This window comes from Melanostigma gelatinosum (assembly GCF_949748355.1).
Source record: "Melanostigma gelatinosum genome assembly, chromosome: 9".
In the NCBI taxonomy this organism is placed as follows: domain Eukaryota; kingdom Metazoa; phylum Chordata; class Actinopteri; order Perciformes; family Zoarcidae; genus Melanostigma; species Melanostigma gelatinosum.
The window spans coordinates 6,212,334-6,228,324 of record NC_136642.1 but is presented as its reverse complement, the minus strand read 5'-3'; the positions used below and the strand labels follow the sequence as shown (position 1 = coordinate 6,228,324).

The following is a 15,991-nucleotide window of genomic DNA, read 5'->3' as shown; positions in this document are numbered from 1 at the left end:
TCCGTTCTCTACCCGCTTCACTTATTTTTCTCCAGTTCTGCACAGGATCTTAGCAATTACTATATTGAGTAAAATGGCCCAAACTTGTATAATAAGACTAAAGTTGTGATAAACTGGAAATATCCTACAAAATGATTATCATACACATTGACAAACCAGCCCATTTTCACTTTAACAGAGGACTCTGCACTTCATAACATCACTGCAATCTCAACGCTCAGTGCCAACGCAGGGAATGCTGTTGGTTTTATGAAGCGGAGGCTGTTTTCAGAGTCAGGGGCGATGAAAAACAAAAAAGGGGCACCAGCGTGCAGAAGGTTTTCTAGCATCTATGGCTGCCTATTTAAAAATGAAGGCACTTGTTTTATCTACCACAGAGGCATCAAAGAGTTACGTTGCACGGCAGAGAGATTCTCGTGCCGTCACCAAAGAATCCTGGGATCACGCATCACCTGAAAATGGAAAAGATGTGTTCGCTTTTCTCCCGACAGGAGAAAGAGTTTGATCGACTGAAGGTTCATTCAATCACCTGCCAAGTACCTTTTGGCCAATGGCGAGGTTGAGGGTGTGGAGGTTGTGATGGTAGACGGCAGACTTTCATGCATTATCCTCTTGTCACACACCTGCAATTGTGTTTTTATCAACCGTAACCATTAGTACCATCAATTAAACCATAGAAGAGTTACCTTGTGGACATATTGTGGAACGAGATCATGATGGAAACATTAATATTGAATTATTCAACATTGATATTCTTGTCTGAAATAAGGATGTGACAAACTTGGTGGTTCACTGGTGCAGACGTACGTTAACACCCTGAGCTGTTTCCACTACAGCAGTGGAGGAACCTCACATTAGCACCATTCGTTACCGCTACATCAGGTGTGTCTGATGTGGGTGTGATAAAAAGAAACATTCTGCTGACAGCTTTCACCAGTGAAACTAATCTCTTCCTCTTTCTTTGGGAAATCTCTGAGGGGAGAGACTCATGAGCTGAGCTGAATATGAGGAATAGCTCACAATAACCCTCACTTCTTGGTGATAAGAGAAAGTATATTCATATAAAATATGACTTAAAAAACACGTATAAAGTCATGAGGTATGACAACACTGAATGACAGAGAAATGTATTAATACACATAAACATTCTAATATATTCCGTTGTAAAATAAGGTCACTGTCACTCAACTGTACCAGATACTTATTAATCCCGTGGGCCGATATATCCGAAAATATTTGCTGTTCACAGTATCGGTAACTGCCGATATGTCGACGAATGAGTAACAATACAATGTAGTTCAGAAAGGCCAAAGATGTTTGAGGTAACGTAGCAATAGTGGCTCCAGTTTGTTACTCTAACAGTCATTTTTAAAAGAGACTTATTTCACATAATTGTAGCCTCTAACAAACTGAACCAGCTCCAAATGTTACTCTTCATTTTGTTTCTGTAAAAACATCTGGATGGATAATGGTTCCACAAAACAAATCCTGCTATATAATACTGCAAGCACAGTGTATATGAATTTCATACTCAAATGGTTTTGCAAGTGGAAAGGGAGTTTGTTAAATGTGCCACTTTAAATTTAAATGAGGCTATATTTGACATCGCAAGCCCAAACTCTTTAGGCGTGGAGATGACACATTTTGGGTGAAAGAGTTGGCAGCAGTGTGAAAATGTAGGATCCAGTATTTTTGGAACTTGACCCACAGTTACTATAAAAGTATCGCAGCCTCTGCTGCATTTTGATCCTTCTTTTTAAAATATGGCTCTTGTGATTCTCCCAACTGTCTCGAAATGCAACACTAAATCTCCACATCGTCTCCTCGAGATGAACTCGAAGCCAGTGTTGCTCCTCAGATTACTGTGCAGGAGCAGTCACTCAGGTAAATGTTTTTTTTTTTCCTTTTCAGGAAGTTGATAGATCTCATGAACTGTAATAAGGTTCATATTAGTAGCCTTGTTTGGCAGCAGTTCAATAGGTGTGCACTTAAAGGGCACCAGGCTGCGGTGCCTAAACTGAGGCCTGAGGACCATTAGGAGGCTCTCAGAGGGTTAAAAGGGTCCCCAAAAAAATACAATGAAATAGTGTTTCACTGACACAATTGGTGTGTCCTCTCCGCTTCCTCTAAACTGCAGAACAAATATTGTTTAATGTAAAAATCACATTTATTAGTGTCCGTCTAAAAGAATAAGAGTTGTGTATGATGCCCAAATCAAGGTATCATTGTGTAAACTCAGGCATGATTTAAATGGCTGCCATTTGTTTTCATAGGCTTGAGTAGTTATGACATTCGGTCAGTCTGAATGCAATCACAGATACTTTTATCTATTGGCTGAAAACCGCTGCAGCAACTCACGTTTGTGTGGAAACGTGGACATGATCAGCACAGACCTCCAACACTGTAACCAACCGTTGGTATCGGACAACTGGTGTGTGTTGATTGACAGCAGGGAGGACGTACGCAAGGAGACGGTCGCCATGGAGAAAGACACACAAACTGCCCGATATCATGACACCTGGAAGAGAGGATCACGGGAGCTCTGAAGACAGAGTTAGTTGAACAACTTGGATTGGCTGAAGTATTCTTGCCCGTTAGGTAACGAATGGTGAAATCTAGTGATACAGTCTGGGTCACATCTAAGACATCACTAGCTAAAACATTAAAATGCTATTTTGTGTAAAATCACATTTGACATTCTTCTATAAGCAACTACAATCTGAATGGCCAGTCCATAAAACATACAGTGTAGGAGACAGTGAAAACATAATGCGATACAAAACCTTCTCAATGAATCCACTTGTTTTAATGAAAGTATTTATCACAGATGTCTTACGCTGAGATTGTTTCACTTTATAGTTTAAGCTCCACAGAGGAAGCATCTATTGCAGTTTTCTGATCATAGATTGTGTAACATCGTACTATTGTTGTTGAAATTGTTGTGTCAAAGGTCTGGCAAAAGAATAAAAGCAGGAACAGACATGCTAAAGTCGGTAGTGAACTTCCAATGATAAACAATCAGAACTTCCTCAGTGTCCAAGTCATTCATTAGCAAACAAATTCGATTTTAGTCTTAAGAATTGTGCAGTTCCACATCCAACAGCAATGCTGCGATCCCGAGACGCAGAGAAACACATCTACTTAATGACAGATGGGGCCATCTCGTGGTGAAGCTCTGGAAATGGACTCAATGGCCATGCAACAGAGACTTTTATTGTAAAGTTAGCTTTCATCACTTCACAGTAAAAATGTGCATTTTCAGAGTGTATTACTGGTCGGCTGTACAACATACTGAGAGTTAAAACTAAAATACTGTGCTTAAAAAATACAAATAAAAAAAATTAAATGTGAGAATTAAAATACTAATTCTAACCAAGACTTTGGTTCAGCAGGTTTCTAAATACATTCAGCACCCTCAGACACAACTAAAAGCAAAGATAAAACACATTCCTTTAAATGTACAACATTTTTTCTTATAAAAACAAGTAAAAAGCCAAAAGAATCTATCGACCCCTACAACTCTACATCAGTACCTGTATAAGGTAACTGAAACTATAAAAAATAAAAGTTTAAACCAATCAGAACATGCTTACTCGTCAAGATGTAAACACCTTCACAGAGAATCATTTAACAACTTGACTTTCACATCTACAAGTAACATTCTGTACACTCTAAAAGGCACTTGTGGCAGCCACAAAGTTTCATACATGAAAAGACACAAAACATTTCATCTGTGCACCTCTTCACTGTTTAGAGAAGTACACATACACATTCAGCATCAACTCTTAACAAATTTACTGTAAATTATGCAATAAAAAAAAAGAAAATCAGCACAGCGTATTAGCAGTGTGACTACTATTTACAGTCTTTCACTTTGAACTGGTCCACAGCTGCATCACTGGACAGGCTGCTCGCGTCATGGTTGCTTTCACACCACCAGGCTCTCCCGACTCACAGCTCCATTCTGTGAGACAAGAGGAGTCGTATCAACATGAATCAGACTTAAAAAGGGCCATAGTGAAGGACTTTGGGGGGTGAATTAGCAGAAATGGAATCCAACATAACTATGTTTTCATTAGTGTATAACCATCTGAAACTAAGAATCGCTACGTTTTCATGAGCTTAGAATTAGCCCTTCGTAGTTATTTTAACTTTATTTATGCAGAATAATCTAATTGAGATTTTGAATCTTTTTTGCAATATCTACATCGGGAGCGGGTCCTAGGGATATGCATGCATGTATACACACACACACACGTATATACAAAAATCCTTATTTTTGTTACTGTACCTCCACTGCAGCTCAACAGGGAAACACAAAGAGGGATTTTTATACAAGCTGTTACTTTAGCAGATATCCTCGTGATTTGACTAATTCTGCTGAAGTCTCATATGCGCATCAGGTACATCACTATATTGGAGTTGCATGAGGAAGAGATCTTTTAATGGCCATCACTAACAGTGATGAATACAGCAAGAAAATCCTGTTTCAATCTTCATATTTAAAGACACCCTTGATGAACTGTGCTGATCCTTTAAAGTCACTCTGAAACATCAGTGCCGTTGGAGTGAATTTACAGAGCTTTGCTGGGCCTCACCTTGCGGAGGTTGGTTCTCTTTGAAGAGGACACACTTTCGTTGTCACTGTACGGTGGTGGTACAGGAGGTGGGTAGTCATCACGGCGACCGGGGTTTCCGGAGGGCGGGACATGAGGAAGTGGTGGGGGCCCACGTGGAGCCCTCCCCCGATCTGAGCGGTCGCTCTCGCTGTCCAGGTGCTCCCGGCTGCGCGCCCTCTGCTGCTCGCCCATCCTCTTCCTCTCCATGGCTTCTCGCAGGATGCCGTCGTCATAATCATCTCGCCGGCCCCTGGCGTCGCCGCCATGCTGGCGATCCCTCTCCAGGTCCATCAGGTCGTCGCGGCTGCGGCTGCGTCTCCCCGGCATGCCCCCGTAGCCCCCTCCATCTCCTCTCCGGCGGTCATCGGGGGAGGGCTCACGGCGCCTGCGGTCATCGCGGCTGTTGCCGCTGCGGGCGCTACTGCTCCACCCGTCATCAGAGCTAAGGAGACAGGAAGCAGCACACATTGAAGGGGGATAGAAACATTACGAGGCTGTTGCGCCATTATTGCATTAGCTGCTGAGTAAAGTTTACATTTGATCTTAAACCTCAGTGTTGTGTCCTCCGTTCCAGTTTAAACCATGGCTGAAGTGTAGCTTTAAACCAGTCGCTTTTATCTTGTACAAGTCAACTAACTAGACTGCTACTGAGGTTTCAGCTGCACTGTCAAACGTCTGCAGGCCACTTCATGCAGTGTAACGCTATACAGGGCGACACGTGTATTTTCAGAGCATTATGATATCTGTAAGTTTTCAAGAAACACAATCGAGAAATGACTGACAATCACCAGATCCTCTATAAATATAAAGTGTAAAAAAAAGAGAAAGTCACAACGTGACTTCTGGAAAGCCCCACACCCTGTGCACAGACTCAACTCAAAAGACACCGCTCTGCTGCTCTGTGGAACAGATGAGACTGGGAACTTTTCTGTGCCCTATATGCTCACTATAAACCTCGAAATGAATACACACACCCACTATAACTATACTTGCATGGTAATATAAAACCCAGTCAAATAGAATGCAATGTAAGAAGTGGGAGGTATTGTTTTCATGTTGATGATAACATATATGTGATTATTTTTTACAGTGTTGGGACTGTATATGTACTGAGAGAGAGGGACATCTTAATCCAGTCATGTGCTTGCTGATGAACCATGTGCATCACTGTTTCAAAACCACCTCACTCATGTGTTTCAGATGTCTGGACTGCAATATCTGGTTATTCATCAGCCAGATTTGTCCCTCTAAAGTGATCTTCTGAGGGTTAAATATCACACTCGGTGAAGGTAAACCAGCGGCAGTGAGAGGTCCCACGAGGGGATCCTCCCTCGATGAGCTGCTCAGTTGAGTCCCACAGGAGGAGACGGGCCGCGTTGGGTGAGAAGTGTATACCGGTAAATATTTTCGATATTGTGGCTGGCAGCATTTGACTATGTTAATGGCGTCTAAATCATCACTGAACGTCGTGCCAATGAAGTCTCTGATTGCCAAAAACAATTAATGAAAAAAAAAAAAAATGTGGACAGTCTTCGATACTTTGAGTCAAAGCTTGGTGCTCCAAGCTAAACAGTAAGCTGCCTCATTTGGTAAATAATACCCAGCTGCCCCTGGTAAATGGTGGTGGTGATAATGGTCACGAGGGAGATAAGGCTCACCCTCTCCTGCCTCGGAACTCATCCGGGCGCCTTTGTGGTTGGTAGTCATCTCGGCCGTTGCGCCGTCCGATGTCGTCGAGGTTGTCCATGGAGCGAGCGCGGACGCGATCCCCCATGTACCCTCCACCGTGACGTGGGTTGTCGTCGCGGCGGTGGCCTTGCTGGGACACACTGCTGATGGTGCTCATGGCTTCGTCCCTGTCGTAGACAGTGGCCAGAGGTGGAGGCTGGGAACGACCCCCGCGGCCTCGAGCCTCCGCACTATCGTGCAGGGAACTGACTTCGGTCATATTATCCACTGAGGGGAGGGGGAAACAGAGAACAGATAGTCAGTAAACCAGAGGAAATAAAATGGTGTGTAGGATAAGCAAACTAAATCACCATTTTGACAGGATTAACGTTACAGAAAAGTGAGGGATGAAATATTCACTGTACTCTCCTCAGTAATTCAACTCATCTTTTCCAGTTTCACATCAGGAAAGTACAGGATATGGTCTGAAATAGACATTAAACACTAAACAGGACAAAGCCTCCGCAGGGGGGCGCAGGAGAGGCAAAGATACAGTAGGAGGTGTGATGAAGTCACAAAATGTACTCCCCCTTAGGAGTCATAACCGAATAAAATCTGAACACACAGACATGAAACACATGTTGATATTGTTCAGTGTGACAGACCGATATCGTTATATCCGATGTCCATCACAAAGAAATGTCCAAAATCTGCTCATACAGAAAATAAGCATCAGAACTTGCCTAAGAATGTGTAAGTTCCCTTCTTTATTTAGAGGAATCTGTGTAGGCTGAGAGTAGAGCTGGGCAATAATTCAATGTTTCGAGTCGCGCTCTGAAAGGAATGAACTATTTGGAGGAAATGTAAACTGCACACAGGCAGAGGTTAAGTGGCTGCCTCTTAACTCTCGACAGCTTTTACCAGAAGTTGATTTATTTTCTCCCACAGTGGTCTGGGGAAGAGTAACGGGGACCAGAAGAGCAGGAAGTGATCAGTCACTCACCCCGGTTGTAGTTGCCGGGTCTGGAAGGGTCCATGTTGGCCAGCTCCCGCTCCATGTAGTAAATGGCTCGCGTGGCGTTCCCATCGGGGTCCACCTGGATACGATACCCACTGCGAGCTGGTGAGAAGAAGAGAAGACGTCAGATTTCAGCTTTGGCAGCTTCATGCAAATACACCGAATCGATTGGCCCTCGATCCGAGTCCTTCACCACAGAGAATCTACCGATTGCGAGTCCAGTCCGACACTTATATTAACCTAAATGTTGAGTTAATGTGTCTGAGAGACTGAAATAACAGGTGTAACCTCCTAAATCTGACACACCTTGTTTTTCACAAGCTACATCATCCAAATACTGAAGGTTAAAAACCACCTAAACACCACTAGCAGACATTATAGATGTCATGTTAAGTCAAGTTTAACTGGAGAATGTGAGTCCTGAAACTGACGTGATACGATCCTCAAGAGAAAAGACGTATAATATGTCACATCTTATGTGAGAAAGCATGAGTAACAACTTTAAGTTTGGCCCGTTTCAACCAACTCCAGGTCTCCCTCAGAGATATACACATTACACATAGGAAGGAAATATATATAGTACATGTATCGTTAAATGGCTAGAGACATCATACTATTCTAATTACACTCATATGTGCCAGGATATTGTTATCACAGGAACACTTTTAATATGAACAGAGAAACGAGCAAAATTCCTGCACAAACTTTCGATGAATGGGTCACAATAATACTAATTTCTTGTAATAAGGTTGGTGCCTTGTTAACGAGACACCAGGGGGGCAACAAAGGTCATTAATAACGTCACATTTTCATAACTATCAAAAAACTGCATATTTGATATATTGAAATGTGTTCAATACGTTCATTTTGAAGAGATTGTTTGTCATGCCGTGTGTATGTATAGATCTTAAGGGGAAACCAACAAATACACCTAGGCCAGTATGATATTTAAACATCATCACACTGCAGAAATCACTTTTTCTTTTCTGTAAACACAAAGCAGAGTTTTCCAACGATGGGTGCAACTCACTTAAACAATACTACGAGTGGGAAACCACACTGTACCGCTGTGAACACATTTCTCAGTGGGCAGGTTTTAGCAATTTATAATTACAAATGACTGTAATTCCTATCGTGGGCTTTTTTTTTCCCCTTCTCATTTTACTCACTGTGGTCCACTCCCCCGTCTTGGTCACGCAGCAGAGGCACCTGGGAGCCCTGTCCAACTGCGCACACACACAGAGAACATTTAAACAATAATTCAACAAAACTCTGCATTAAATAAATTAGGCAACGTTGCTTTTTCGTCATTATGAAACTAGTCGGTGACTAATCCGTTGACATTCAATCTGAACTGCAGAAGAACTCTTACCCGAGCTGGCGCCATCATAGTCACGGCCGTAACTATTCTGGGGAGGTGGCGGTCCGGATCCGTTGGGTAGAGGAAGCATGGGCATACCAGGATGGTTAAGCGGGCCGCCGTATGCTGGCTGAGCATACATACTGGGAGCATAGAGGGTGGGGGCATATTGACTCATTGGCATACCGCCTTTCTTCACTGCTTTTCCTGCCTCGTACACTGTAAAATAACGGAGGACAGCTGGTTAAAGTGGAAAGAACACGAGATCAAGTGGAACGGTAGAAAACACCTCGTGTGTCTTCGGTTGCAGGAGCAGAAGCCAACACACAGCAAAGGACAATGCAATGTTATGGGTGTACTTCAAGAAGACGGCACGTTTGTGCTGAAGTGAGCTATCTCACCAAACGTTCAGCTACTTGCTGTTACGCAATACTGGGTGCCGCTACAGACGTGTCTTAGTCATTGGCTTTGCATCTGGTACTCACATGCTCTGGGGCAGCAGCAGCGTTCGGGGCAGCAGGGGCAGCTGATGTAGCAACAACAGGTATGTGGACAACACTGGCACCAGCAGATCCCGATCAGGAGCAGCAGCAGCAAGAAGCCAAAAACCACCAAAACAACAAGGAGCCAGTCTGTGTGGGATGGGGGGGGGGGGGGGGGGGGGTTACATTTATATAAAATAATCACATTATCAGTCCACAAGCATCGTTTTCAGTCCAGAAATTTCTATAATTAACTATTTACAGCAAAGATATATAACATAATAAATCACTGGAGTAGAACAATATATCAAGTTGTGTTTTGGTTGCATATTCTCGAGCATGAAAATACACATGTGGAGAACAGTCACACAGAAAGTAACAGTTGTTTGTGTTGTGCAATCAAAAGTGTCACATATCATCTTCACTCTCGCCTCCAAAGATTCAAAAGTCAACTTGCGAGTGCGACTGCAGGGCTCGAGCTCGCACTCGTCACAGCCCTCGCTGCTCGGTGACGCAACGCTTTCCCTCGTGTCATATGCAAACGTTTGTATATGCGCGGGTTCAGTCGCGATACACAGCACGTGTACATGGCGTTGGAAAACTTTACAATTTGACCCATTTAGCCGTTACTGTGGTCCGACAATGAATTGGTGGTGAAGATGAGAGAGAGGCTGGTGGGGAGGGAGGGAGGCAGCGAGAGGTTCTGACTCACTCGCCACTGAAAGTGGCTAACGGAACCGTAGTCATTGATTCATATCAGTCCTGGAAGACCAAGTATTAAAAAAACCACTGTTATATGTAAAAGCCATGCATTCAAAACCTTCCATCAGTAAAAGTAAGTGTATGATGAAGAAGTACAAGGTAAAAGTACTTACTAGGCAGCTAAATGGGCTCTTTAGTAGTTACATTATTACGTAGTATAATTCTAGATTATTATTATTGATGCAGTAACGTGTAAGATGCATTTTAATACGATAAGATAATCCTTTAATAGTCCCACAGCAGGACATGTTGCAGGATTACAGCATCAAACAGGAGAGTGCAACAACAAGAGGCATCAGTATGAAACAAAACAAGAATATTAAATAAGTAAGCATCAGTGAAGATATTATAAATAACTAAAATAAGATATAAATCGGACTGTTGTAATATGTTGTAGCTGATGCAACAGAGCTAATACTATTTGTTTTAATTGACCGCATAGCATTTCATATACTCAGTGAAGAAGTACGTTCATTTCCCTCTGAAATGTGGTGGAGAAATCAAAACTGTACTTCAGTGCAGTAGTACTTGAATAAATGTATTAGTTACTTTCCACAGCTGATTATTACCATTCTGTACAGACTGAGAAAGTTGGTAGCAGTGACAAAGTTAGTCTGGAGCCCTGATAGGGCAACATCATCTCTGTTATTGAGTGTTCAGACCAACAAAGCATGCTGGCTACAGTGGTAAATATGGTCGTTTTTTTAAGGTTTTGTCAAACCGGTAAAACCGGTTCGTCCTCGTTAGCCAAAGCACGATTTTACTCTGCAAGTCAGTTCAGGCAGAGACAAAAACAAGCAAACAGAGAGAGGGGGGGGGTATTTAAATTATTGGACTAAAATGGAAACGCTATCGTTTGAGTGCAAACACATTTTGGGGCCGTGTACACTGACAGGGAACTGTGTGCTGAATGCCCTTTTGTTGCAACCAGGCAGCTGCAGAGAGTCACTCAAGGGAGCAGAGTCACGTTAAAGACGGAGAATCAGAGGTAGACAAGTGTGTAAGGGCGAGAAGAGTAAAGATAGAAGTCTAACACAAGCAGAACAGTTGAGGTTGCATAAACAAATTATTATATTGTGTCGCTATCTCCTGCAACAGGATGTTTGTGTTCTCAGGATGAGTCATATTTTGTCAGTTATTGGGTACTTATGATCAGTGCCAGAAATCAGGAAGCAATGCAGCCGGGGTGTTTTTCTAAGAAATGTGTCCAATCCTCTACAGCTAACCCTAACCCTACACCTCTTCTGTGACAATAAGACATGACTGAGCTACATCAAGGGGCTTGTACTACCTTCCATAACCAGTAAGTCAATGCCAGGCAGGAGGTCAGTAGTATTTGACTTTCTCGCTGTGAAAGAAAGATAAAGCCACAATTACTTTAAAGTGGTATCGGTCTACTTTTACGGCCTAAAATGAAAGACTCTAAAGACTTATGTTGTTTTCTTTTAGTCACTTGTCAAATCAGGCCAAGTTTATTTGGAAAGCTTGCTTATTTGACAACCTTTTGGGTAGTCAAATGTGCACGAATGGGAGGAGGGAAACTGAAGAAAAAGGAGAAGCATAGAGAGAAAGAGAAAAGGAGGAAGTGGTGTCTGAATGTCTGACCACATACGCCTACGAACGCAACTTACCGAGGACAATTAGCTCCGTGTAGTCTTCACTGTTTCCAGAAAGGTCCTGGGCAGAGATCACAGAACAGACGTAGACGCCGCTGTCGCCCCATGCCGTCTGTGCGATATTCAGGTCTGCATCTGTGGGGAAACAATAGATCCACAGGTTTGACTCGTCTTTTAAAGTGGCTACAGAATTAATATGTACTACTATTACAATCGCATAATTGTGGGATCTGATAATAATCAATGTGTATTCTTCTACGTTGGGTCCTCTCTGCCATCCAACTCCAATCATTGCTATGCCTTAACTGTAACATTAGGGTCTCAGTGATGGAATTGGCATTTTGATATATTTAGCGTTGATAAACGATGTACAGATCCTAATGACTGCTCTGTTAAACCAGGTACTTTGCCGGGTCAATTCCTAAGAAAAAGGAACACATTTCAAGTGAAAATTGAAACCGAAATGTCTTGTCAGTTATTCATTAATAGATGAATAAATGGGTGACTTTCTAACAAATTGCATGGACTAGACAAAGACTCTACTTGTTGTCAAGCACAGTGTTTCATTGTGAAGCTCCAGCGTTAAGGAGGGGATATGCTCCTCAACACACCAGATGCAGACAGGCTCAAAAGGAGCCTGAACTAAACTCTGGCACAACTCAATCTGGGCCTAAACAAGAGGATTTGGCAGTTTTTTGGCACGTTAAAGTTTTAGACTCTTATAAGTGATCATACTTTTATTCTGTTGCTCATTTTCAAGGCCTCTCCTCGTCTAGTCTGGCACTCCAGCTACGTCACTGAGCTACATGTGCACCAGGTCGTTATCTGAGTCACCGTCTGGACCTGCAGCATATCCAAAAATCTCAGGATGATCCCGCCTTCGGCATCAAAACCCCGAATCTTTGGAAGGAGCTCCTGAAGGAGATCAGGCCAGCAACTTAACTGGTAACTGTTAATTCTCAGCTAATGCATTAACCTTATTCACTTACACCTGTACTCGCTATCACTTGTCCATTGTGTATCATTTTCTCTATTCATTTTGTGTGATATTGCATTTTTACAAATTACTTCATTTGATCTTGTTTTATTGATATTGCGACTGTTTTAACTTGCAGACTTCACAGATTGAGAAATGCCACAAATGTGGTTTAACTTTCATGGTGGCCGTATAAATTATAATAATGGACAGCTATTGCTTTAAAAGCTGAGGTCAGTCATCATCAGTACGTCAGCACACTTCTAAATAATACGTTTTCTCGTTAATCCGCCACCCCGGAGGGTAAGAAGCGAGGGTCCATTACAGAACAACAACCCGGCGGCTGTGTGTAGATGACGGGAACTTGAGCAGGACACTGAAAAGACACATCATGAATCCACTATTTTCAGGATCTTCCTTCTCTTTCGATGTTCCTCTTGAGTGCATTGTGCTTATTAACAACATGACTATGCGACGAATTAATCTTTGACTGTTGAAAATGAATCTATGCAACAGTGGTACGACTAACAATACCATCCTAACATCAAACCGAAAGAAAGGGCATCCTCAGTCTTTACCAACATCTGAATGGGACTTCAGTGTGTACGTTTTGATCAACTCACTGTTTAGGATGCTGATCTTGCGACCCTGGTAATCCGCGCCGAGGGTAACAGCATTGCCTTGCTTGGAGGCCACTGTGCGCACCGTCCTCTGGCTGTCGGCACACTCGATGTTGGGGTCGTAGTTGGGGTTGTTCTGAGACAGGATGTTCTCTGCACTGCTGGGATTGAGCGCAGCCTGGATGGGGTCGCGGCAATATGATTTGTACCGCCACGTGACAACGGGAGGCTGAGCGGCGGTCGTCTGGTAGTTGCAGACGAGCGTGACGGGCTGGAAGAGGATGGCGATGTACCTCTTGTTGGGGCACTGGACCGCGACGGCCATGGTGGTCTCTGGGAAGAGATATTGGGAGATTTAGAATGACCAAGCTGAGCGGCAGATGATGATTATTATAGTTATCAAAATCCCACATTTTATAATACTGGCTTAAGGTTTGTAATTACTCTGCGGTACCCCTAGGGCGTGGTAAATGACAGACAGTATTTCCACACTGCCAGTATCACTGTGTGTGTGTGTGTGTGTGTGTGGGTGTCATGAGTCACCTCAGAGGTTGTCAGCCGGACCATTACAGTCGTGTAAAGTATGACTGCTATGCATACACGAGGTTTCTCTGAGAACAGAGGAATAACCGATACCAGGCTTTGGATACATGATTATTTCAAACACGGTTTACTGGAGGTGCTCACTTGCTGCCACAAAACTAGACTTTTCTCCAACCCAGGTGACTTTCCCCATATTGCTGATCTTACAATGTAAAGGCCCGAAATAAACCTCTTTCAGCGCTCACTTTTCCTAGAAACATTAACAAAGAAACTGAGTTTTTACATATAAAAATATAGTACTTTAATATGGCACCACGTGTGATTAAATAAAAACAATATCATTGTGAGTCCGTTTCATTTATTGCTTTTATTTTTCATAACCATGCAATTGCAAGTTTATTTTGAAGACATTAAAGCACACATGTAGAATAACCGTTTCTGCTATATAAAATATAAATAACGTCTAAGAACATAAAATCATAGCGAGTGGAACTGTAAACGAGCCCAGAAAGAAAAAAACCTCCTTATTATGTAAATAATAAGTGACCGCGGTGCTTATTGTTGCTTCTCTGAGGCTTTTGTAGATTTCACTCCATGACACTTGGGAGGCTGTATTTGAGGAGCTGTTGAGTGAAACTGTGTTACACTGGAAGAAGTCTCTAACATTTTCTCCCACCACAGAGTTTTGTGCACGCTCTGACTCAAACTTCCTGTATTCCTGCCGATTGAAAACCCTGCAATCACTCATTCTCTTTGTAGGGTTTGTTTGCAGGAAGGGTACTTTCTAAGGGTACTTTCTTCTACGGGGTAGAACAGTAGCAAAGTATTTCATCACGCCATGTTTGTATCTGTACAAAAGAAGGCCGTGAGAATATGAGCGTCACACAAATGTAACGTTAGTGGAGTAAAAAGTACAGTCGTTCCCTCAGATGTGGTAGAAGTATAAAGTAAAATAAAAATACTCCAGTTTGTCAATATGTTGTTGGATAAACTATTATGTAATCATTTAAGGCGGAATTCGCAGTAAACTAATTCCGTACACAAACTAAACTAAACGGTGACTAAACGAAATGAATACGACAAAAAAGGTGTCTAAAAATGAAGAATGAAGAAGGCTCGAGCAGCATTTATCGACGTACTTTTCACGGAAGAGGGCCCACCCTGTTTGAAAAAAAAAACAGACCAACTTACCTGTTGCCATGAAGGCCGCGATGATTAACGTCCACAACATGTTTAATCCTCTTTCCTCGAGGTTTCAGTCGACCTATCTTATTATTAATTCCTTAAGTACACTGAAACAACTTCAGCTTCTGCATAATATTGAGCGTAACGGTAGTTTGTCCTCAGCCAGGTAGTTTCAGCTCCATTTTGTGTCTTTGTACGTTGTAAACCAGGGGGAGTACCTGAACGCCCCACGTCAGCCGCGCAACCAACAGGTGAGCTGCCAGAGACAGGTGACGAACGGTTGCGAAACGCAGAGGTTTCGGGTTGTTTTTTTGACAACGGTGGATTCATTTGATCCCAAAAACCAGTTTATGAGAGCAGAGTGAATTTTCTAAATCGTAAACGATTACTTTGTCAACTTATTTTTCTTCACGAAGATAGAAATTTGACCAATAAATAACGTTACCTCCCCTACTTCTGCTATTTGGTATGACCCAGACACAGATAACGATATCAAAGCACCACTGTTTGTTAATGTTCAATCCGTTTGTGGGGCTGTGTGTGTGCGCGCGATCGTGGGAGTGAACCGGCAATAGTGTGTGTGTGGGTGTGGATTAACCAAGGGGCCAGTTCCTGTGTAACATTTTGTAACATTGAACCACTGACTGTTGCCCAGTAGTACTGCACTGTACAGCAGCACGGTGTTATAATATTCACAGTGGTGGAAAATAACTACATTTACTCAAGTAATGTGCAACTTTGAAGAACTTCAATGTTTCCATTTTTCGTTACCTTATACTTCACTGCATTTATTTGCCAGCCAGTTACATTGCAGATTCAGATTATTAATATAAAATGTAATTAACAAATGCATTATTATCGATATAAGCAGAGTGAACTTTTACCAGCTGCAACATTAAAATGATGCTTGCATATTAATGCATCAATTATTACAATATATACTATTAGAAAATGGGCCATTCTGCATAAAACATACTTATACTTTTGCTATTTTAAGAAACCTATATTGTGTTGCAAGTATAGGCCAAGATTTGTACTTTTACTTCAGTATAAAAGAAATGCATGACTTCAAACTTGTATTTCTACACTGTGTTGTTTTGCTCAAGTTAGAGGTTACCTGAGTACTTCTTCCACCATAATAA

The 15,991-nt window shown here is 42.3% G+C and overlaps 1 protein-coding gene across 1 annotated transcript; it reads right to left on the bottom strand.

Annotated features, from left to right (window-relative positions):
- Window positions 1–2,795: 2,795 nt before the first annotated feature.
- Window positions 2,796–15,040, bottom strand: lsr (lipolysis stimulated lipoprotein receptor). Its single transcript, XM_079274988.1, has 10 exons — window positions 14,856–15,040; window positions 13,125–13,454; window positions 11,541–11,660; window positions 9,151–9,297; window positions 8,678–8,884; window positions 8,475–8,531; window positions 7,291–7,407; window positions 6,278–6,575; window positions 4,599–5,061; window positions 2,796–3,964 (listed from the first exon to the last, which is right to left on the bottom strand). The coding sequence occupies exons 1-10, from the start codon at window positions 14,893–14,895 to the stop codon at window positions 3,929–3,931; spliced, it is 1,815 nt and encodes a 604-aa protein (XP_079131114.1). The 5' UTR covers window positions 14,896–15,040; the 3' UTR covers window positions 2,796–3,928.
- Between the last annotated feature and the right edge of the window lie 951 nt (window positions 15,041–15,991).